Source organism: Atheta coriaria, unplaced genomic scaffold (genome assembly GCF_025399875.1).
Source record: "Atheta coriaria isolate IRGN ID8LTWV9N9 unplaced genomic scaffold, Caltech_Dcor_3.1 hic_scaffold_6_pilon, whole genome shotgun sequence".
In the NCBI taxonomy this organism is placed as follows: domain Eukaryota; kingdom Metazoa; phylum Arthropoda; class Insecta; order Coleoptera; family Staphylinidae; genus Dalotia; species Dalotia coriaria.
This window is the reverse complement of record NW_027045448.1, coordinates 7,640,513-7,666,494: the sequence shown is the minus strand read 5'-3', so window position 1 is coordinate 7,666,494 and position 25,982 is coordinate 7,640,513. Positions and strand designations below refer to the sequence as shown.

General features: G+C 39.8%; 1 protein-coding gene and 1 long non-coding RNA gene across 10 annotated transcripts in view; one reads left to right on the top strand and one right to left on the bottom strand.

Annotated features, from left to right (window-relative positions):
* The window catches only part of LOC135794256 (uncharacterized), a 45,367-nt gene that overhangs the window by 14,549 nt on the left and 4,836 nt on the right, over window positions 1-25,982 (bottom strand). Inside the window, exons 1-2 of one of the 8 annotated variants that reach the window (XM_065305460.1) lie at window positions 3,364-3,543; window positions 2,183-2,580 (exon numbers count right to left, since the gene is read on the bottom strand). The exons of 6 other annotated variants lie outside the window; for them this stretch is intronic. In XM_065305460.1, coding sequence (XP_065161532.1) covers window positions 2,183-2,257 — 75 coding nt within the window. In that variant the 5' untranslated portion in view covers window positions 2,258-2,580; window positions 3,364-3,543. Of the gene's footprint in view, window positions 1-2,182; window positions 2,581-3,363; window positions 3,544-24,842; window positions 24,882-25,982 lie in introns of those variants that run through there. One more of the 8 variants, XM_065305462.1, reaches the window with a different exon arrangement.
* On the top strand, window positions 3,962-25,549 carry LOC135794265 (uncharacterized). Of its 2 annotated transcripts, XR_010548849.1 has the most exons (4): window positions 3,962-4,282; window positions 4,352-4,462; window positions 21,584-25,022; window positions 25,219-25,549. It is a non-coding gene; the product is annotated as an uncharacterized lncRNA (long non-coding RNA). The 2 variants fall into 2 exon arrangements; XR_010548848.1 differs by having other exon boundaries at window positions 21,584-25,549.

Sequence of the window (25,982 nt, the reverse complement as noted above, 5' to 3'; positions counted from 1 at the left end):
ATATAATTAATTCGAAACGATTTTCGAAGCAAACAAAAAAAAACACATAAACCACTCATAAAATTAAATATTAATGATAATATGACTAGCATAATTCATAATTTATTTAGTTATATTTACAAATGTAATTTAAAAATTGAGCCAAACCTCTTTTTCGGTCTTTCTCTGTGATTATATTCCGTTTGTTTGTTTGCATGCTCATTTTCCATGTGTAGATCTAGTTCAAGGGTACGCACGCCTGCTCACATTGCGTCAAAGTACCCATATTTTAGCTACTTTGCATTTTGTTATGATAGTACTACGAGCCACGCCATGCCACGCCACGCCACAGCCTTATTTAAAGTCGGCGCAGCGACAAAGAAATGTTAAAAAGACCGCGCGACATTTACAACGATGTAAAAACTTTTCGTAACTTTGTCCGCGAGCTTTTTTTACTAGCCGCAATAACACTCTCCACGCCGGAGGCATTTCTAGATGTAGATGCGTGATTACGCCCCGAAAAAAATTAAAATAAAAAAGCAAGAAAAGTTAAATTTTATTTCGCTTTGTGTGTCGACGTTAGCGTTTGTTGTAAAATATCCGAAATGTCCGTGGGCGGTCGCCCTCTCGCCTGACTTTGACAATAGTTATCCTGTGGATGAAAGTAAAGCGCTTCGGTTGTTCACGGCGTGGAAGACATCGAAATGTGCAAGCCTCGCGGAAAATATGTAAAGCCGCGCTTGGATGGCTTCGCGTAACCCCTTTATTATACAGCCGCCTCCAACAGCAGTACCCCGTCAGTACTTCGAGGGGTTGACATTGCCGCTGGCAGCAAGCGTGTGCGCCCGAGAAGAATCGAGTTGGAGCGGTGGTGGAGGCGGCAGCGTGCGCGCCGAATAAGGGATCGAATGTTGTGTGTGGGGTGAACAACCTTATTTCGAGTTGGCTCGTGCTGCGCGTGGAATGTGAATTTCGACCGACGCTCACACTCTCTTCCCTCGAGTCACTATCGCGAGCGAATATTGTTTTCAGTTGTGATGGCAATATGAATATGAATATTAATACTGACAGAAATATGCAATATTCATATCTACATAAATTACACAATGCCATCTAGTGTCAACGCATTGTACTAAATGCCAATCGCTATTTTCAGGTTATTCATGCATATTGTTCCACTACGATGTATTTACATCCTTTGTGCGTAGTTTTCGCACAACACAAAGTAAACGTAATAAACCGCAAGTAAGGTAGAATGCAGCAGTCGATAAATTTCGCTGCAGTGATTCATTTGTCATATTGTACCGGCGCTGAACTCAAAGCCACGAGCATCTGATAATAATATAAAATGCTTATTTTATACTTCCGGCCCGGAGGGTAAATTATTATGCACGGTGGAAGTTGGAAGTTATTGATAAATGGGGTGCTCCAAAGGAGGAAAAAGCAAATAAAAAAAGCTTGCGACATTTTTCCTTGCCATGATTTATACTCGGCGTTCTTTTTGCATAGTTTTAAAGCAAAACTTTATGTACTGCATTTTGCATATTTTACTACTTTTAATTAAACCGCACTCTCCTCCTTGTGAAGTAGATAATTAATTAGGAAACTAGTTGCGAGTAAATGTTGGTTGGAAGAGATTTATCGTGAAAATACCGAGCAATTGCCTTGCGGTCGACCGTCGACATTTGATAAGTATGCTTACAACATAAACAGTAATTTGTTAATGCACGATGAATATTCAGTGCGTTCATTATCTGATTGCGCGCGTTATCACGGCTCATTATGGAATGCTCGTCGTGCACTCGCCGATTTTACGCAACTAGTGCGTTAAATTTGCTGCAATTTCAAGGTCATCACAACAGAAACAAAATCAACGTTGATTTATTTATTACCAGCGTAGGCGTTAGCAGGGGAATCGATAATTTAATTACGCTACCCTTTGACGAAGCGAGAAACGCGGCGATAAGTTTGGTCGATAAAAGGTTGTTGTTAAACACTGCTGTCAAACTGATGAGGGCGAAGAGGCGATGAGATTTGTAAATGAAATATTCAACGTCCCAAGAGAGAAAGATTCTAATAGTTTTGCTGGTAAATCTTGTTGATGGGTGGAAAACTCACCTGAAACAATTACGTGAGATAAGAATAACGAATACAGAGGTCAGTTTCGGGTGTTAATTGAGGTGAATAAGGGTGGGACTCGTACTTGTTCAGGTTCTTCCGGCGCGGTCAGCTCCTGGTAGGACTCGCCGCTGCCGCGGCGGCTGGGCGCGCCGCACATCGCGCGTCTGAAGGCGCGCGCGACGAGCGAGCATAGCCCACAGTGGCGGTCGGCCCGCCGCCCGCTACCGCCAGCGGCGGCGGCATCGTCGCCCGCGGCCGTCGTCAGCTCCTGCCCGCTGCCATCCTTGCAGCACGCCACCGCACCACTTATGCCGGACCGCGAACGCTAAGGAGGTGAGCGCGCGGGTCGCGACCGCGCGCCCCTATTCGCACACGGTCGCTAGCGTTCACGCTGCCGCCCCCGACGGCGTCATGCGTGCTGCCGGCACGTGCCGCCGGCGTTGCGTCTGCTTTTATTATTTTTGCGTTTTATTATCTAATCTGCAAAAACGCAACGATGTGTTATTCCGCAGCAGACGGCAAACAAGTCGTTTAATGCCCCGTAGTAAAAACACCTGTTTCACGTGTTGTGTGTGCGGCGCTTGCCTGATGCGACAAATTCATAATTAATTTCGCTCATTTCCCCCCGATTGGGGAACGATTTTACGAGCGAACGAGCCACCTGCGCGCGCGTGCAAATCGCGCAAAACGTGTTTGCTCATGTTTTTCGTCCGTGTGCAATAAACAAATAAATAAGAACGGTAATTAAATGCAACGTCGCGAGTCATTCGGTAAATTTAGCATGCACGGAGTCGTGCCAATTGATGCCGAAACGTTGCGCACGTTTTGCGGGACGATTTAATTGTTACGAAAGACTTGAATGCTGAATTGAATGCATGCGATGAGGCAACTAAACACAATGTTCACGTATGTTTACTTCGCACGCGGTCAGAAACACATGTGGAGTTTCTTCGGTGCCGACGAGTGAAAAACAAGCCGAGCGATTAAGCCAAGAACACAACCGGCGTGCTCGAGACAGCAAGCAAGCACTGCAACCGCATACACGCAGGTGTGTTCCAGTGTTCGCCAATCACCACACGCGTTGAAAGAAATTGCGCTATAAAACTGATGGATTACGTTACTACACACGCATTTGTTTACAATATTTTTTCGTTACATCTGCTGGAGAAAATTATGAATTTTCGCAGCGCACACACCCACACATAGATAATAAAACACACACACACGCAACACGTGAAACAAGTGTAGAAGAATAATAATCACGCTTATGCGCTCGAATCAGATGCAAGACGCATCGGATGCACTCGTTCGATGCGGGCGTTTGTTTTGTTGACGACTTGCACGTATAGTCGAGAACGCGTACGCGCGCACAACCGGCACCGGGCGTAGAGCGTTCGCCGCGCGAAGATCTACGAGACTAAAGAGTAGCGCGCGCCCGGGCTCCGGCTGGGCGGCGCGCGCTCCGTGCTGCTTCGCCGCGGTACGCACGCACGCGATCAGATGGTCGCGAGCGCCGCGCCGCGCACCGTGCTTCGCTTTGGTTCTGTTCAATTCGCTCGAGTTGAAAATTCAACATTGCTCGCCACTTGCTCATATGCACATGCACATCCACACATCTATTACTTTATGCATATTAGCATTCAAAATTGACTATGTACTTCACAAATTACGATCGAATTCAATCAACAATCAAATAATGTCGACTGCATGCATATTTGGCTGCCTACGTTCGCACATTTTAATGCAATCATTCAAAAACATGCAAATTTATTTACAGTTAACTGATACTTTCCGTGCACAACAATGCATATGCATAGATTCACTTGTTCTCAGACTTTGAACCCAGTAGTAGTATCCGGATAAAGGTAAAGATGCGTTTGCATTCTGTGTTCTGAATGCCATGCATAATGCATGTCGTTCTATGACAAAATGCGTCCGCTTCGTGGTCGCGATATGCACGCATGATGTGTTCGGCAATGGCCGGCGGATACACGATGTAGGCATTACGTCGTATTAGATAAACCCCTGTGTGCCGCGTCACCGCATGAATAAACATGCTCAAACTGCATCCTAACCGCCGCCTCAACCGCCACCACCACACACATACAACCAAACTAGTGTTTTATTCAATTAGAAATCAGAATATCGTTTCAACCGCAACATACACAGGCTAAGATGCCCGGTAACGTAACTTGTGTCATAACATAACCTCTATTTCGTAATTTAATGTTTGCTTTTCAACGTTTTCCAGTCAATTGAAAGATTTCCAACACCTGCTGATAATCAACGCGCACGTCAACGCCAGCAAGAATCAAAACTTTTCATTACGCCGCCCGCTCGCTCGACGAATCGACCGTGGGAGGTAAATCCTATTTTATACGTCATACTTACTCATAGCAAAAAAGGAAATTTACATGTCAAAAACATAATCGCACATGTATCAACCTGATTGCACGCTATCAACACACATCTGGCGAAAAAATCCACACACAAAACCCAACGTAAACATGTTTGCTGTTCGCGCGCTGCGAAACTCTGATGGAATCGTACAAAAGCTGACAAAAGGGTGCGAATACAGGTTATGTAAACCTCTAATAATAAACAAAAGTGGGTAACCATGAAGATGCACACACAATGCGCCGCAATTAAGTGTATAGTATTTATTTGCGTCTGCGTAAAAGGCTTTTAAATGCCCCACGGAGTAAGTTCACGTTGAGTAAGCATACTATGATGCTTGTTCTTGTTTCCTTAGCTACAAAAGTTTATTTTCCACACATGCACACACCGTCTAGGTCTACACAGGCATCGAAACAATCGTCACAATCATCGACACCGCACAACCTTGAATATCCGATCGCACTCATGACCTCAATATTGACATAACATTAATTACTCGCGCGCGAGCTCGGACGAAGAGCCCGGCCGTATTGTTTTCTGTTGTTGGTAAATTATCATAATTATTCGCTATCAATCATTGCATTGCTCTCTGCGCTGGGTGAAATAACTGCTGCCCGCGCGTCATATGTCTCATGTCGCGACCTTCTCTATAACATCGTAAACACTTAATTATTATAATTTAATTTCTATATAATTGGCAAATCAATTATAAAACCTGTCTTGCTTGGGCTTATTACAATCAAAACACAATAATAATTTAATAAAAGTGTTAGGTGCAAACATAACCTCAATTATGCGCTTGACATTTGACTCGGGTGACATTTAAGTATCAAGTTAAACCTGACACGACTTGATTTCAACCAGCGCGGCAATTGCAATTTCATTCAATCAAATATGCAACCAAATGTTCAATGTAAATGCCCCGCGTTTGCTAAGATTCGATGAGGAAAGTTATGCGCTCTTAGATAAATTCGTTAAAGTGGACGCGGAACATGCAGACAAAGTTGTTTCATAGTTGCACGTCCCGCAGGACGCGCTAACTTTGTTAACGGCGTTCGCCATCGCCTGCGGCATCGCGATTGGCTGACATAAAACTTTATGAATAAAAATTTAATCATGAACATTGCAAGTGCAGCCATATCTAACCGGGAGGCATCTAGTGTCAAGTAGAAGTAATTTAATCACTATGCTACAATGAAAGTGTATGGTATGCGGACAGTTGATGATTAGCACGTTCGCGCCACCTGGTGCCTAGACGTGAAAAGTAACATAATGAGTTTTGTTGTTTTGTTGAATGTTTGCACGTTGTTATTTTTATAGAGAATGCAATGCATTTTAAATAGTTTGTTGTGGCGTATAAATGGTTATTGCAGAGGCTGTGAACGAGTGTAAAAATACTCGCGGAACGCGCGTAGTGCGCGTCGGCCGCACGGCGACCTGCCTCAATGCAAATGGCGTTGCGCCGCCATCGATGCGGCGGCTTGCGACGCGACGCTTGCGAGTTGCGCCGAAATGACCACCTCAATTACGGCCATAATGTTTATCGTACGAAGTTAGTGTTGTCATCAATGTGTAAGTCCTAGTAGACTCAAGGAAAACATTTCAAAACAATGAATACTTAGATTTATCAAGAAAAACACGAAAACATGTTTGTTACTAGTCCGTTAATTACAATGGAAACTATATTATTAACCATCAACATAGTAAAAACCCATACAACTAATATACAATTACTCTAATCACGTGATTAACATAAAATGCAACACTGTACAAACATTAATGAAGCACAAGTTGCATACTTCCAAATTTAAACGCAAAAAAACAGAAAATAGTTTTATTTCTCCGCCGCGTTACTAAATTAGAAGACGATGTTTAAACACTCAGAGAATGACATTGTGCGCCTACTCTACTGTTCGCATTTCGGAAGCAAATGTAGGATGTGAGGACCCAAGCTTGCAAAGTAAAGTTACGCGGGCGCACGGCCAGCACTCACTCGACGAGTCGCAACTATGCGATTGACATTTTAGATTAGACCGAGAACTCGCAACTATGCGCGCGCGAGTCGCGAAGGCACCGGAAGCGTGCCGCCCGTAAATGCAAAGCAAATGTGGCGCAGTATAAAGCAAAAGCGCAAATATGTGCGTCGCATGCCGGGCTCGTCTCGGCTCGCCTCACTCAAAGTGCCACACGTCGAGTTATTACTTTACTCTATACACACAAACTCACACAGGGCTGAAATTAAAGCCAAAAGCTTGAATTAGAGCAGCTTACGATTTTCGCTGACAGTTTACTATCAATTTGTTGTATGAATTATTCCGCGCAGCAACTTGCACTGGTGCACCAACACGTGTATATCAATTAAAGCACGTTTCAACTTTAAATAAAGCACGCTGTAAAAAAAAACTATTCGCAAATGGAAACAATGCGTCACAATGGAATCCGATTGTTTAAACGGACAATAAATTTTTATAAAGCGAATTTAATCGAATTATAAATTAATTACGCCGATGAATCACACTGTTGTAATTTGCAGCAGCCGGTAGTGTTGACTCAGTGCCACCTGGTGACTAGCTACAGTTGATTAAATTTGTAAACACGTGTACGAAGTTGCCTAAATTTAAAAATATCCACACCGTGTGCAATTGACTTGTTAATCGATGAGAGGTCAAATACGATGGCGATTGTTTGCCGATAGTTTTGAACTGTAACACGAATTAAACCGTTAGCAGTGTGGTAGTTGACCACAATCTAACTTTATAATGTCTCAAGTTCCTGAAGTGATTATAGCAGAAGTCAGTTTTAATCAGCATTATATTATCTTGCGAGTTATATTATTTTTATCGCGGTTGGCACGCCGACAAGTTATTAGATAAATAGGAGGTAAAAACGGAGAAAAACGCGCATAATGTGAAGTAATTGCGAATTAAACGACGACGCCTCGAAGATGTGTCATGGGAGCGTGTTCGTTACGGTCCTGCGCGCGCGTGCCCTTCGGCGTTTTGCTCGTTTGGCGTGTGGCGTGAGAAAACGAGAAAAGCTCCGTGAGCAATAAGACTTCGCTCGGACGGTGTCTGGGAAACGGAGGAAGATTTTCGTGTCGCGTTGGCGGGTGCAATTCCTTAATACGGATAAATTTAATGAATATTTTATAGCTACAACATTTTCAAAAACATTATTTTTATAAAATCAGCAGTAAAATAATATTTTATGGCTTAAACATTTTAAAATATCACTAAAATAGCCCATAAAAATAAAACAAACAAAAAACAACGAAACAGTATAAAGGTATCTACACAGGCGTCGCAAAAATGTGGAAACAGGAAATTGGCTGCATCTTGATCCTGCCCCGACGAAAAAGACAAACGCGCCTCAAAACTAGGTTAAACGAGTTATTCGGAGATTGTAATTCGAATTCTATTTGATTATTTCATAAGGTCGTTACAAGCGCGCGTTCAGCATGCGGTCAGGATGCATTTCGTACAAAGCGCTTTCGCGAAGCGGGAAACGCTTTCCTACATTCGACATTTCTTTATGACTTATTTGGAATCTCGGGCGAGCGCCGCGTGCCGAATGCAATTTAAATTAAATTTACGCTCGCAATGTTAATTAGTGCAATTGACGTCTTTCATCCTGACGTCAATGAAGTAATAATAAAAAACGAAAGAATGTTTTATAGCGCACGATTGTATAATAAGCTTTGCTAATCAACTTTTCATTGTTTCACAACATGCATCAAACAGCGCCATCTGCAAACAGTTAGCTGTGCAATAACAATTCGACGTTTACATAAAACATAACCTTAATTTATAAGCAGAAACACGGTATAAAAATAAATAACAGCCCTTAAAATACACACAGGATACGTATGTTGCCTAAGAATAGTAACGACTACATTGTGTTGTTGTAAAGCGAGGGGTGAGTTTGAGTTGTGTTTCCTTTTGCTTCATTTTTATGGTTCATTGTTCATTGTTTACTTCAACGCTAGCATACACTCAACAATATTATATAATTCTAAAAATAGTGTGATTAATAGCACGGCGGTGGCGTGCACTTTTAATTGCATTCCGACACGTTGCTCGTTCCCGCCCGGCGCCTCCACCATTTTGCATTTTATTTTCAGTACATTTACGTATGCTGTGCACATATTTGTTTATAAAAAAAAGAAACACCTAGGCACATACGCGTAAGAAAGCAAATTTAATAAATGTATCGTTAGAATTTATTATTGTTTCACGTAAATAAGCCATTTTGTCGTGTTGGCCAAGCAGTTCATTAATATTCGTTATAAATAAAACATTCAACATTTGCATTTTCTATTTTCGCATAATCTCGGAATTGGAATTGAAATTTCTTTTTCTATTACTATTTTAGTTGTTGTAGGGTTTGTTTGTGAAAAAATGTTTTGACTTTCGTTTGACGTCATTACGTAAATCTGCATAAACTCGATTCGCTACTTGTACTTCAATGTTTTTGTTTGAAAAACGGAAACGTTAAGAGCGCATTAAAAATAAGCATGTTAGTAGCTTTTCTTGTGAAGAAAACGACAACGTTTGTGCTTTGCGACTTTATCCGCTTTGGTTCCACAGAAGATTCGCTTTCGGCGAATGGCAACGAAAGTCACAAAGTCAAGTTTGCTTCCAGCGACCTTTTGAAACAAAGAAAGCAATAAAAAATGACATGACATAAACCAATAGTGAAATAAATAGAATAAAATATAATCATTAATTTAATAATTATTTGCAAACAAGTGGTAGATATGTAAAAATTCAGTTTTCCAAATCCTGCGCAATACAAATAAAGTAAAACTAATGTTTGCGCGAATTTGCGGCGCGTTTTGTATTCACTGCATGTTTACTCGTGCAAGTTCATATTTTACTTTTGCGCGCATCGCGTTTATTTTATTTCGGTTTCGTGCGAATGCAAATCGCGCGCGTATGACTTGCTGCATCGTCGTGGCGCGCGCCGCTGAGAATCTGGAGCAAGGTTGAAATTATTTGCGAATCAGCGATCGTATGTCGTTTCGCGTTCGCGCATTAATATGCGCCGAAAGCGACATAATCACTATTATTAATGATGACGATCTTTCGACGCGACAGTGCAGAAATTGAAGGAAACTATTTACTTTTTGTTTCATAATATTCATTTACCACTTTCATAATAAAAAAAACATGCATTGAAATAAAATCAAAATTTCAACCGAAAAATCTTTTGTTTTCCACCTGATACGTAGAATACTATGATAATTATAACATTCAACGGTATAATTTTTATTTGATTCACCTGATACTTCGATTTCCAATGTATTTATCTAGTTTCACGTTTGGTTCTACGTTCCAGGCCGTTTAATTGTGTGTTTCGTAATGTGCATTGCTAGATAAATGTTATTTGTGACAAAACAATGCGAATACACACACAAACACCGACAAAAATGACTATCAATTCGAGTGACGTTAATTATAGCACTTTTTACCTGTTTTCTCATACCGGTCTAATAAAAATAGCAGTAATTGACATAATAGTGCATTTTATCCACGCTAAACGGCATTTTTCGATAATTTAATTTAAACTCTAATATTATAAACAAAATACATATTTCCCAACAAGTGAAAATGCCACTCTTGCCATTTTTGTCCTTTTAAACTCTTAAACAAAATCCGTAACAAGCCTTAAACAATCAACTTTTAATTCACTTAGCGTACTTAGACGGTGGACACAATGCGCAGTCATTTTTCACAGTCTCGCGCCGCTCGCAGCTTCAAAACTTTTACGAAGGAGAAAACAAATATTGTTATCAATTTGAAATTAAATTCAAAGCACGTAGTCGTGCCGCGCGGCATGGCTTGGCTTTCGCTCGCGCGCGTGGAAAGATATTACGCTATTATCCTATAAATAAAATGACGGCGAATAAAGTTACGAACTGTGTAGAGTATATTTATTTCTGTGTCATTAATTCCTCTCGCGAGGCGCCCGCGATATCCACACATAATTTTCGCTGAACATGTATCTTGGTTTTTTTTTGTCGTTGAATGGATATTTATTTCAATCGTGGCAGTTGTAGTTGTAGTTTATCTTATTCAGTCCTATCTGTTTCTATTTCTTTGGCGTTTCTTTTTTTCTATGGGCGCTCATGTGTAGTTTAAGTTAATATAAATATCTATATAAAAAAGGGATAGTAAAGATACTCCCTTTGGGTAGAAGTGGTGGGGGAGTTTGTTTTTCATGGAAATTCGAACAAAACGAAACAACTTCAAGGCTTGCACAAAGCCGGTTTGGCAAGCGTCCGATGATTAATGTACTGAATAAAACCCTTTTCGCATTATCCTTTGGGCTTCCTTCTGGCGCTTTTTTTGTGTGTTCTTTTATAGTCAGTCTGATAGCCGTCTCCTGTTTGTGTTCCGCCAACTTCCACTTTAATGGCATGAACACCAAGGGGTAGTTTACTAGTTTACAGATTTATCGATTGCAACACAAAATTTCTTTTCCACAACAAAAAAAACTTATCTCGTTTCGTTTTGATTGACACGATTGACGATTCCAGCTCTCGAACACTTTATCTATTCCTGTTCGATAAACAGATAGCAAAACTTGTACGCCCGCAAACTATTCCCACATTTGAAGCGTGATGTAGAAGAGCAGAAGAGGTTTGCAAATTGTCGAAAAGCGATTGCTACGGATCGCTACTATGGAACTGTCAGCCACGCCCACGCAACAAAAACGCTCCATTATCCCCCGCCGCGCATCTACATCTACATTCCTCTTAACAATCGAGAAATTCGCTCGCCACGGGTGCGCTGGAATTAATCACGGCGTTTGTCACTTACACTTACTCGCTGCTGGCGCTTTGGGGGGCGGTAGAGTTTCGCGATAACGAGACGGCGGCAGTGCCGGCAGAAAGGACGACACCGGCGGAAACAAACTGCTCTTCCGTTCTGTGTGTTGTCGTCGCTGCCTCGCTGCGACATCTCACTCACCTGCAAAAAGAGAAGATGCGCAAAAATTAATTAAACCAATTGTGTGCACGTATATCTCAAAATATAAAAATAGCAACAGTAAAAAAATATAAAACAATAATTTTAAATGCATAGCATGCAAATAGTTTGTTTATTTGACATTAATGTTTGTTATGTTATATTGTCATGCATGTAGTCTAATAATACCAGCATTTTTACAACATTTATACCTTCCTAATGTGTTTTACGTTAAATATGACTTAAAAGCTAAAACCTCACTGCTACATTTAATAAAAGCACTTTGTGTTTGGCACCCTATGAAACTCATAAACTTGAGTATTAAATGTCGTTGAATTTGAGCAAAAATTGTGCTTTCGGATTGATTTTTTAATTCATTTGAAAGGATGGGAAACGTAAATAATTCTCCAGCTGGTTGCGGCATGATAAAAGCGTCCGGAAACGTAAAAACGTGCAAACAATCATCCTTCCATCGGAATTGGTCGTTATGCAAATGTCGCCTCTTTGCATTACCTTGCCGTGGTATTAAAATTGGCCAATATACGCTTGATTTCATTCTATTTCGTACGGCGCCGATTTTATTGTATCGCGAATTTATTCTGTGAACAGGAATAAAAGTTGCGATTCACCGATTCACGTTCTGCTTATTTCATCTTGTTAAAAATGTCAAAAATCAAACACAAAAGTACGTACCTACCTCGTACATCATTATAAAAATAAATGATGCAAGAGAATATCAATAACCTTCTTTATTGTTACCGTGTCACGTTTGTCATAGGAATATTTAATGATTAATTAAATTTTAAAATCTTAAAAAACAGTTTTCTATACTCGCCGAGATAGTTTGGTTGCCTACTTAGGAACTACTCATACTCTAAGTTATATACTTCTTAGGAAAGTTCTAAGCCGTTGTTTATAGTTTTTACGAGCGTGTGCAAAGTCGTTATCTCCGCTCGCCATAATAACTAATAGTTATTTTAAAACTATGAAGTTGATATAGCGCGCACGCCGCAAAGTGGTGCGCTCTTTAGCTGCGGCTGTGGTTGTGGCCAACAATGACATCAAAAGTTGCATAAAGCTCGATAAGACTAACGTGCAGGGACGTGCGGCGACGCGTATCAACATAACATTACGTTAAAGTTCGCGTAATGTGTTCTGCGATCTATTTTCTCGGCGAAATCAGAATGAATGAATGGACGTGCATTTCCGGCGGCGACAGCGCACTCTCATACTGTCATATTTAGTTATTTAGTTGTACATTATCGTTTCAACCCTCGAGTGGTCTAGAGAATAATATCAAACTTACTTTACAGCGCACACCGGAAGTGGTAGTAGAATTATGAGAGGTATTATAAATTCAAAAATAAAATATTTCCTATTATAGTGGAAATAAATGATTTGTTATAAATAAATTGAAAATATCGCGTCACAAACGATTGCAAACACGTTTTGGCAGCAGTTACTTTGTGACCAGTCAATAAATAGCTTAATTAAAAATAAATACATAAACTAGTGCCAAATGTGCTTGTCGAGCATGCATTATTCGAAACGCAATCAACAATGAAAAATCTTCGCGTTAAAATTACGGTATTATTAAATTATGGCTTACGTAATAAACTTTTAAATAAGTAACGTATATGTAATTACTTTTTCTAAACTAATCCCGTATTTATAAGGCTGCTTCCCGATGCGCTGTAGGCTGTGCAGCAAAAAGGATTGGGCAAAATTAAAATTGAATTTTATCCGCATGATTAAAGTGCGGACTTAAAGTTGGTAAAAGTATTACGGCAGGCATAAGCTCGGCATTAAATTGGATTTTTCCTCGAAACGTATTAATTAGAGAAAAGTGTGTGTCGTTTATCATTCGTATAATAGAACAGGAACATTACTAATCCGAATTATGATTAAAATTTATTCGAAATTAAAATTAACTTTTTATTTCTCAAGTGTTAAAGTTGAAAAAGTCCCGAAGAAAAAAAACATGAGACAGGCATGCGACGAAAAAAATCCAATAAAGTTAAATTACGTTTCTTTTCACATCTTAAATTTCATACGATGGCAAATTGATCAGTATTCGAGCCGGGAGTGAAAAGCGAAGCTTATCGCCGCTCAAAGCACACCTAATACTCGTCGTTCGAGGGGTGTCTCAACTTCGACTTGTTTGCTAAAGTACCGGACGCGCCAAGCAATACACAAGTCAAGTTTTTCTGAAATTTTCATAAGCCTAAAGCGATATAATAAGCGCGCGCTGCATACGCGTGCCGCAGCTTGTGTTTATTCGATGCACAAGCTGGTCGTCGGATAAGCGGGGGCGGGGAGGAAAAGTTTGCCGCCTCGGCGGAATCCCCAAAGGTGCGGTTTCTTATGGCGGCCGTCTGGCGGTGCGTACGTGCGTGTTTGCACGCGTATACCGGGCGTGCCGGCAAATTTGTATCGTGGTGGCGGCGCCGGGCATGCCATCTCCAGAGCAGGCCGTTATTGATCCGTCTAGAGTATTCCCGAGCTGCGGCCAGGCCGGGAGCGCATCGGTCCTTCACCACCACCACCACGCCGCCAACATGGCTTACGCGCGCGGCTGCTTTCTGTTTTGGCTTCTCGATTACTCGCCCGGTTGCCATAGCGCTGGAGAGAGAAGGCAACCTGCGCTAATTATGAGATCTTCCGACCGTGTCGTGTTCACATCGTGGTACCTTTATTCTCTTGTTAAATATTAACAACAAAAAACGCACAAATAATTTTCAATTAAAGCAAAAAAACAAAACTTTTTGATTTCAACATTTTTTTCGGCCCGCAAAACAAATTAGAATAAAAATTTCAAATTGATTTTCACTTGTGGAGATTGCAAAGTTGTTTGCATTCGACAACTACTCTGAAAAATTGTTTCCTTCTTTCCTCGCAATTTCTTCCCCTCCGGTAGTAAATTGTATCCTACTGCCAGACTTCCGACTGCAGAGATAGATTTTAAATTCATTTAAACTTTGTTTTCCTCCTTTTCCCTGAAGCCTGCACATTAATATTCCTCTCGAAAGTAAAAAATAAAAAAAAAGAGTTCATTGTTCTTAATTAAAACGATGGCGCGCGTCCAATTTTTTCTAAGATGATGTACGCCGTAGAATTTAAATTTTAGCCAATGGATTTGTTTTAATTAAAGCGCCAGCCAAAACAAAAGAGTCCACCAAGTTAATTATCCTTCGACGCACATTCGCGCAATGCCGTTTACCTTGCGCATATTTATTCCGGACAAACAAAAGAAATAAACAAGAAGACAATAAGGCAACGCTTTTGTGGCGGTGGTGGAAATAATCTCGGATTTGGTTCCGTATGCCAGCCGGCGACGAATTGCCAATGTCTGCCGTGGGGCAATCTCCGTGCAGACCTGCTCGCTGTGGGAATTAATCATTGTTTTACTTTGCTTTCGATAATCCGCGCCGCGCTGAAAAATCGTCACACCCCAAGGTACGGGTAGTACTACGCATCAAACATTTATTTATTTCGTTCGTACAAAAGCCCCGGGAGTAAATTAAAAATGTCGCGCCTGCTACAAACTTGAGCTGAATAAATTCTGCAAATAAACGCGCTTTTAATAACATGCAAATAAGCGCATGAAAACGTGTAAAAATGAATGTTCCATTTGCTGTACAACAGAATTCTCAACAATTCGCCCCCGAAAAAAGAGATTAATGATCGCAGAAAGATTGCAACGCATTCTTGGCAAGTGCGATCTGTACTGAATACCAAAATACATTCGATGCGTTTTTAGATTTTCCAAAAAAAAATTTAAATATTGATTAACATCTTTGATCATAACAAGATCCCTTGATATGATTATTTATATTCTGGATTTTATCTCAAAAACCAATTTAATATTATAAAATCTAAACCAGTTCGGGCCGAGAAATAAACAAGATAAAAAGCATGTCACCCCGGTGTACACGGCTGGGAACTTTTGATCCGCAGCTAGAGATAACGACTCTCTTTCACCGCTTCGCCAAGTGCAAAGCTCTCGCATGGATATCGGTTTACGGCGGCGCGAGCGCGCAATCTACAGCCGAAAATAAAAGTGTCTTTGATCTTCGATATGCATTAACACCGAAGTAAACAGCGTCGAAAACATGACCGACGGTAAAAGCCCTCGCGGGGTGTTTGGGACTTACGTCTACTAATATTATTAATGAGTTAAACGCGTATTCGTGTTTGCGCCAGGTGTACACGAGCCTCAAGCGCACCTACTGCCTGCCTACCAAGCTCCGATCGAAAGACATCGGAGACAAACAAGCCCCAAACGTTAAGGGTTAATGAATGACGTCATTTGGTTCAAGGCTTGTAATTTTTGCGTATCAAAAGGGTAAAAATACCAAATTTTTCAAAGAAGAGATTATTCATTATGTGCTTTTAGACGTTTTAAAAGTTCAATAATAAAGCCCTAAATAAAAAATGATGGAGCAAGTAAAACATTTGCTTCATTAAGCCGCTGCGAAGAAATTTAGGCACGCCACGTGTCTTAAAAATAAAGTAATACCCTTCAACGAAAATATATTCCGTTATATTTTGTATTCAATAGGAAATCTCTTTCTCTCTCTAGTCCGAAAATATTAATTCCACCACTTTCATAAATTAATTGCCGCTGGCACCAAATTCAGACATCAAAGACGTCATCGCAATCACGCGTTAAATTCGTCATCACATGCACGATGAATGTTTCGTTGTTGTTTTCCTTTTATTTCTATTTTAATGTGATTTATAGCGCATAATTCCACTCTGATATATTTAACCCGTGTTTGTGTCAAGTTTAAAACTCGTGTGGTCGAAAATTTGTTACAAGTTCAAAGACATTTAATTTAAATCTGTTTGTGTATTACTTAGTTAATAGTAGGCATCCAACAAACGCTACAAATAACATGCAAACATTTATTTTTACGTGTCGTGTGTCGACTCGGTGCGAAAACAACGTCAACTGTTGGAATTATTTAAGATTTGTTGCGGCACTTGCATTTTGCACATAGTAAATTAGGTCTATTTCCACACGCCGTGCGAATTATTTTTGTGAAGGCCCTGTAAATTAAGTAACCCATTTACATCCACTCGAAATACACTCCAGTGTATTTTAAACGACTAATTTATTTCGGCATGTGATTTATAGTATTGCCTTCATGGGAAAAATTAAAATTTCATCGCCGGAAAATTTAAATTTTAATTTCTTTCTTCGCCAAATACCTTCGAAAATATAAAATTAAGATTGCGTTGTTTTTATGGCTGCAAGTGTGATAAAACAAGTACTTTTATTTTTAGTAGGTACGTAAAAAAATTAAAATATGTGTAAAACAATAAAGCACAGTTTGTTGCTGAAATGTATTTTGTAAGTAAAAATAAAGACAGGAAAAAGCCTCATGTGTTCCATTAAGCCATCAGGCAGCCATCAGCGCTTATCGTTGGGCTATCGGTCTCGCTCCTCGCGCCTCTCCGCCCTGGGAAATCTTATTTTATGATCCTTGATGCGTTTCTCCAGAAACACGCCTGACTACATCCTTTTCCTGTGCACGAACGAAACAAGCGCTCGTACACATAAAGCGCTTACCTGTTTTTGCCAACTATGGAGAACTTATTGAATAAGGTAAATTGAATATTGAATTTTTCAGATGTTGTCAACACTTTTCCTCACGTCGCCGCCTCGTCCCAGGCGTGCGATATTACAAAATAAATAAACATCACGCGCAATTTAAAATTTAATAAATAATATTCCACACAAGCACAGCAAGCCTATCAAAAATTAATTAAACTCTGCGTAACAAGTGATTCCGAAAGCGGATTGTACATAAGTTGCGGTGGTTTTCTGACACGAAACAATATAACTTTCCGGGCGCGTGTTGTCGAGTTTCCACGTTTGATTAACAACGGGTGAAAGCAAAAGTGCGTCAATTTCATAATTTTGTACCTGGACGAAACACCCGCACCAACACCCAGCTGTTTGTAAGCGCGTAATTCTTTAATAATTAATTAATTTATAACAACTTTACGCAAGCGCAACGTTTATTAAAAATTCAAGAAAAGCTTAAAGCACTTTTATACATCTAAAATTAAATTATCAGATAAAAATAACTTCTTCGCGTTAATCGCAATAAAAACAATTCAAGTTTAAGTTTCGGCGTGCAAGTTTTACAATCTGTAATATCTCGCTCGGCTGCGTTATGCGATACTTAATTAAAACACAATATCTTCACATGCCGAATAACTTCACGCATAATTACCTAGCCGCGCGTGTGCGCTGAACCCAAAGTCGCAGACTTGACTCTCACCCCCGACATTGGGCTGGTTGCTATGCACACGCATCGCCGTCGCAAAGGTGGCAATTTCTTATAACGGCGTAAAGTCTGCGGCAGCGCCCGAAGAAGAAAATTTTAATTAAAGCGCGGTCGGCTGAATTATGCTACACTCATGTTTCGCATTCACTATAACAATAAACCTCATCGGATGCGCTTTTTTTTACTCGCTGCCGCCCGCCCGCGCCGTATTTTGTTAATTAATTTTCGGTAACACGAAGTTCATCTCCTGTCTCGACGTGCTTTTACGGTTATATCTACAAGTAAGTAATAATTAGTCTGTTGTTGCCGTACATAGGTATTTTCATTGCGTGTTACTTGTTTGCTGAAAAAAAAACGCAACAAACAAATTGGTTAGAATTTTAATTATAACTGGAGTTTCATCAGGCAAGAATTGTTTTAGAGCACTTAAAGGTTGATAGTAACTTTTTTTATATAAAAAAGAATTAAAACGAATTAAATTCGCATTATTCACGTAGCAGAAAAGTAATTTTTTCAATTTTTTGTTCGTTAAACTTTTCAGTTGATCTACTAATCAGATTTACGAAAAATTCCTAAAATAAAAAACCTTAAAATTAGTTTTGTTTTTTTGTGTTTTCTATTTTTTTGCAAAAAGTTGCAATTTTGCAAATATTATCATCTAATGCTTGTGTTTTCTAAGAAACAAATGATTCATTGCATTCCCAAGGGATGTTCATATGATATCTGCCTCTGCCATCAATGTTTTCGTTGCTAATTATAGGTGGAAAGCGAGAAGTAATAAGATTTTAATATACTCGAAGGACGTCGCTTTACGTAAGCGCACTAATGCGATCGCGATACGAAGAAGAACGCAAAAATAAGCGACAAACAACGGGGATTTTCTTCGTCCGATGATTTCCACGCGGAATTATTATCTTTTATTAGCAATTTCGGATATTTCGTTTCTTGAGATAATACCGCCACGCAGCAGACAGAAAAATCTATACAATGTACACAAACGCAAGTGTATTTGTGATATATAAAAGGACAATGTGATTACACACCAAAGCCAAAAAAAAAAGAGAGACGCTTTGTTATCTTTTGATCTGGCATCATGTTTTTCGCAGAATTGTTTTCCTGAGGACACGTACGATATTAATAAATAAAATAAACAAATATTCATAAACGACACAGGAAAAAAACGACCAACGGAGAATACATAAACTTGATTCAAAGAAAATATTTCTTTTGATAAAAAGAAAATAATATCAAGTTGAAACATTAAGTAAATTGGTTTGATCTTTAAATGCATTTTTTGCACGATTTAATTTATTTCCTAAGAATATTTTTATAAATTTTGTAGGAAAAAATGAATAAATTTAACGTATAAGTAAAAAATTCCTTGTTTTACAGTCTAGACGGTAAAGTTACATGTTTCAAGCTTTTGTAAATCAAATGTTAAAAGAGTATTTACCATTGAACATCAGATTTTGCATTTAAATCCGATAGCAATTTCGACTATTTCCAGCATTTGCTTGCATTCAACGCGCAGCAAACGAATGAATCCCAATGGCACCAAAATCGGCGGCCCTTATCGCCCTTTCAACCCTTTCCGAATCAATATTCGATTGCATCGTGAAAAACTCAACCCCAAACCTAAGACTATAGAATTCACATCAATGCATCAATGCGAATAATAATTAGATGTATGAAATCATCTCGATATAGTCTGGAAAGCAGTATATTATCTGAATGTTAAATGAAGCAGACGCGCGGTGTGTGAGCAACGAGCGAAATTGAATCACGCACGCACGCCGCTGTCAGAGTCAATGAGATACTCATTACGCGGCGCCCCCTAATGTACTCACGAGCAGCGGCGCTAATAATAGTCCGACGCAAATTGACAAGATAAATCTCATCTTATTAGCTTCGGTAATTAATAGATCTCTGCGCTATGCTCGCTGCGTGGGCGCTTACTCTTGCTCTCTGCATGCGCGCCCTCTAGGCGTTTAGGATTACCGTCAAACAACCAACTGGTGCACAGACAATAGGGACGCCGTTTTGGAATTCGCACGCGGCGTATATGCTATTCATAGTCGACGTTTTCGGCGCTATTGCCTCTCTTCATTCTCTCGATTCTATTACGGGTCGTACACACGCACACACGCCACAATCGATCGACATGTAGATATCGCCAGATGGAGATGGAGATAGCCAGCGCAAGAGGATTTAGAGCTTTGCATTCCGCTGAGCATTGAAAAGAAACGCGCATAGTCCCGTTTCTGGAGGTACGGGCGCGGGTGTTATGTCGAACACTAATTAATTCGGGAATTTCGTTGTACGACCTGGGGTAATAACGGTAATAATGGAAACCTGTGTGGAGCGTCCAACGCGCAAATTGATCTCTCATCAAAGTTGAACGCATAAAATTACAAATTCTCCACGCTCAACTTTTTCAAATTAATTTTTCATTTATTATGTGGAATTTAATTAGCAAAAATGTTATAAATATTCAATCAAAGTGAATTTCAAGTGCGTACCTGCATAAAGTAATTTATAAAAATATTATTTTATACCATAATTTCTTAGAAACACATTTACTTATTTATAAAATCAGACGATTATCAAGATAAGCTCTCTTCGTAAAAAAGCAGCATACATAAAATATGAAAACATTTTTTCCATCGACATTAGACAAAAAACAACTGTATCGCTGAGTATCCCAGGTGATACACGTGGCACACAGCAAATACCTCAAAGAATGGCCGGGGCTAAGACGAGAATATTTGCGAAGGAAATATTTCACCTCGCCGGCCGCCGACCAACAGACCAACGCGTTTTTTCTTTACCTCGTATACTTCGCATCTGGTTTTCTTTTGCTTTCGCTTCCCGCGGCGGAAAACGATATAGAAAATAAAATAAAATAAAATAAAAACACCTGTGTGGGCTGTGCTTAACTCTCGACTCGTCAGCGTGAGGTCGTCTGTGCAAAACTCTGCAAATAACAAGTGAAACAGCGTCGCTTCTACCCACGCACAACTTCAGTGCTTATCTCGAGTATTTCAATATCTCAAAAATTCAGCATAAAGAATATAAGATATGATGATGATGTAATAATATAAAAAAGTACATGGATAATACCCAAACATCAATTCCAATAAGCCGGTGACGTTAACAGCCCCATTAATAATTATAAGTTGACACGCCAATAAAGTAAAGCTATGAGTTTCATATCGTACCTACACTTTGCATAAAAATAGAGATTATCTTTTATCGAAAGATATGACTCAGCGATAGCGCTGGACGTGTATATCTCAATTAATTTCGTGACAGCGCTGCTAAAGTGCAGCGCACAGCGATTATGGAGCCAACTTAATTATAAAATGCAATTCTGCACAATCACGTCACACACGTAGAGTATTCCATGGAATATTGCAGGTACTTCAACGCGTAAATAAATTTAAACATGGCAATTTGTAATCATGGCATGTGCTTTCAGGTTTGTTTTATTTTCGCAAAATAAATGAAAACGTATAAAATGCATGTGTCCAAAGGTAACATTCGCCGGAAGAAAATTTAATAATATTGTCGCCGAGACGATGAGATTTTATTTCTGCCTGTGTGTGCACAGGTTCGTTAATAATAGAAAATTCTCGGCGCCTCCCACGTATAACCGTGTTTTGTATGTGTGGATGCGCCGGGCAACATGGAAACAAAACAGATAAAACCTACATTTTTCAATCTTTTAATGTAAATTATTGTATTATTTATAATATTTATATATAATATTATTGTAAATAATTTTTTGTTAAATTTTAATGTTAATTCTTCATTTTTCAGCCCAAAAAAGGTAAAATACGGCCGAAATGTGAGTCGATCAAGTTCCGATACGTATTACCAATCAGGTATTGACGATTACCAATCATTTTCCACCAGGAACACAGAATGTGCTAGAAGGTAGAGCTGCTTTCCCGCATTTCCACCCTCTGTAAACCATCTCACTCTATGCTATTGATACTAATGTTTGCCATCTCTCCAAATCTGATTTCCCAACATGCAGGCTGCAAGTATCGGGAGCGCTTCGGGAGCGTCACCCTTCGATGAGGGGAGAGTATTGATCTGAGCGCGCCCTAACGGTCAGGTATCGAACACCCATAAATATACCAATACGCTCTTCGTTCCACCAACGCATCGCAACGCACGTTTTCCGCTTTCCCGCCTTTCGGCTTTCCTGATAATTCAACATAGGCATCGCGCCCTCTACGATCCCCTCATCGTTTCCTGATACTCGGGACACCCCTATGCCTACCGCAAACGTGCGCGCAATACTCTACAATAGACAGCCGCATGAAAAAGCGAAGCCCTATTAAGTAATAGTGGAAGCTGCGAGTCTGGTACAAGTGCGTCATTAAAAATAGAAATTTGCCCTCTAATACAATACGATTCAGTCGAATAAAACAACAAAAATTCTCGGAAAACGCGCGCGGTGATTACTTTGCAATGCGCGCACGCTGTGTGTGTGTTAATAAAGTTTTAATTAAAGTGGGCATCGGTCCGGAACGGCGTGTTGCCGCTTTCAGAGGCTCAGGACCCATTCACATGGTACGCGTTTTATTTGCCATTATTGATTTTCGCCAATTAAATTTTCAACTTGAATTCGTGCGGTTAGCAAGCGCAATAATACGTAAAATATGAAAGCACTACTTTTTTTTATCATCAATAAATCGATTACTCTTCGATTATGATTCCATCACATACAGATGGCGCGGTTTTATAAATCATGACATCACAATTTTTGAGACGTTGAGGAATACATCGTTATTTGTTTAAAACTTTAAAAGCAAATGGTAAATAGACGTCCGGCGTCGGTCGAAGAGCGAGACGTAAAAGTGTCGCAGCCGGAAAAAGCGAACGTTCGGGTAATAAATCATGTCAACGAAGGCGCACGTATATTATACGCTTATCTCCTTTCGTGCAAAGCTCTCTTCGAATGGCTAGGTTTTTATTTTATTTTTTGCTAACGGGCTACTCTACGGCGGAGGAAACAAATACGAAAAGACGAAAACTACTTTGAAGTCCCCCAGCGACGACTTTGATCTGCTGATCTGGCCGGAAGTGGATGGCAAATTGATGTTACACAATTTGCGAGATGATGCTCAATCGCACAACTAAAGCACCAAAAACAAAATTAATCATGCAATTTCAATAAGAATCGCGCACACCTTCAAAAAGCACGAAAAGTAAAACAAATTGCGCAATTAAGACTCGATAATATGCGCGAGCGTATGCAGAACACGGGGCGGATATAATTAAAATAAATCTACTCGCTTAGTTTTATTTCTACGCGGCGCACGGGGCAAAATATGCGCCACCATAAATTATCCCTTAGCACGCCGCCGCCGCCACGCTGCCACGCGCCGAGGGCGTCTCATTTCACTAAACGCAACACATTCGCGGTAATTCATTCTGGGAAACTGCATTTGCGAAATGCACTGGGAACCTATTGTGTACTCACTGTTTAGCATCGCACAATTGAGAATATTAAGAACATGAAACTACAATAATTAGTTAATTGCACCAAAAACTGACCGAATACCACAATATCAACTATCAATTCGAGGAACAACTGAGGCACCATAATGTATGCGATGTTTCATCGAAAATGTTTATCTGAAAACACACGCACACACGAAACAAAAAAAAAACATTAATCATTGCGATAAAGCGCATAGTCGCTTTGTGTACATTATGCAATTAATGTTTACATTGACTTAATGTTTATGTGTGTGTGTTCTGTACGCTAACAACATTTTATTTTTATTATTAAATATTTATGCATTAAATATTAATTTAATAAGAGCAGGTTCTTTTTGTTTTCATGGAAAGGCTTTGACTTTGAAGTTGTTTGTGGCTTATTAATAATTTGCTCCGCGAATGCAAAACTCAACACTCTTGACATAGAAATTGCGCAGCATGAAGATCCTTCTTAGCAGAGTCGCCTGGAGCTCGTACACACCACGGTGCTGGGCATAACTAGACAATCTAGATTCTGCAGATTCCAGAGACTATGAGGCTATGAGCCAAAGTGAAGGCAAATGGAGTGTCTGCGACCGAGTGCCTTTAGTCTCTAGCTGCTTGTGTCCTTCCAGATAGCTCTAAGTTAGGATCTTAGATATGCGCTATCTTCGTACAGCATCATCATCATCATCAACATCTCAAGCACAACTAGATACTTTCCTAAAAGTTTATCTCTAGTGCTAGTGAAATATATTGTTTTGGTAAAATTTTATTTTTATAAATTCTGTTTTAGTTCACGTATTTTTTGAAGTACCTACACATATAAAATATGCAATAAGCAAACACAATACAAAGAGTAAACATCAAACAAACAAACCAAATACGCGAACACACCGCAATAAATTCACAATCCATAAAGCATTTTATGATTTGATTCGCTTCGATTGTAATGTACATAATGCACATCGCATACACGTCGAATGTCATTCGATGCATTTCCACGTATTCACATTTTCGCGTTGACGTCATCGCGCAGTTGGCCATCGAGGCCAGTGCACTTTGCACGCCCTCGATGCGCCGCCCCCCGCTCGGCCATTGTAATCATCAACACGCTACTACGATGCAGACAATGCACAATGAAAATTAGCCTTGCGCACTCGCGACGCTGGAGTTTAATCTCGTCTCGTCGTCGCGGCGAATTTGCAAAATTGGGACGCACTTCAAATTCTAAACTACGACCATTTGAGCCACCGGCACGAAATAACGGGATACTTACAAAAAAACAACATTGAAAGCTCCGCAAAACCGGAATACAATTCGGATATGCAGGTGGGTAGTATATTCAGCAAAAAGCTTTTCCGGTTTTTAGCTTTTCAGTTTAATCCATTCCCAAGAGAAATACTCGTAAATAAAATACATACCGGGAAAAGCAAGCAAACAACTTTTTTCGCACAAAAAAAGCTCACGAAACTTGTTGCCTTGAATAGAGCACCGAGAACATACCTGAAACAACAAAAAAACAGTAATTAGTAATTAAATATTTATAAAATGTGCAAAACTTTCAAAGTTTTATATTTTCTACCTGTTTTATGTTTAGCCCGTGCATAAACCAGAAAGTTATTTTTAATCCCACTCGGGCACACCGCAAATAGCACACGATTTAAATTATTTAGCCACGAATAATGTAAAGTTGTCGAACCGTCTTCGCCTGCGACGCGCTCGACGATATCTGAATGACTCGATTGGACGGTTATTATTATAGGTGAGTGTTTACGTCAAACGTGCTATAAATTACACAGTACCGGACTAATAATTAATTAAAATTTAAAAATACTTTTAAAGTTATTTATAAAAAGTTCAGGAAAGTATTTAAAAACATTACTGAGAAAGATAATAATTTAATTTTAAATATTCTCATTCAGTTTCTGTATTGTGAAATAAATAATTGATTGCAATAGCCGATAATCCAATGCTCCGATGCACGAAACGATATTGAAGTACAGACGCACGCAGGACACAAGCCCCGACATGCAATTGAACAATTTTTCCTCGCCGATGATACAGCATTTAATAACCTGTCCGTCAGCGGCCATTAACGAACCGAATTCATATTTCGTTGTTTTGAGCACGCATCGATGGTCAAACGGAATTGATAAGCTTTTAATTATTCCCTGCACGCGGTCTACCACTAGACATACTAAAATAATGTTTTACCAAATATTTTCTATGTATATCGAGGGCAACAAACCAATAAAACATTTTGTCGATTTGGTGGAGGCGCCGCCTGCATTCGCGCGTTTTATTTACCCATCCAATCCTCGCAAAATGTTTCCGTGCCTTGGTTTATATCCCACTTTGTATACCAGCTCTGTATCAATATGTAGAGAGCGTCTCAGTCGGTTTGAAAAATACCGAGGTTAAGAGCGCCCAAATAGTTAAAAAAGAAGCAACGATATTAAGAAAAGCGGAAGGAAGCGGCACACAGAGGCAGAGAGAAGGAGGAAAAAACGCGCGCCGGTAAAATACTTTAAAGGAAAGCCTCGTTGCTCGCGGTGAATGCTTCAAATCAAGTGGAACGCGATATATAACTCGAGTGCAACCCGCCGAAACATGGACCGGCGGTAATCTAAACGAACTCGTACTCGTAAAAGCCTGAGCTTTCCGACTCCGCGCGCAAAACTTCGCTGGAAGTTATTTCTCGCTCTCGACAGTTCCTGCGTTC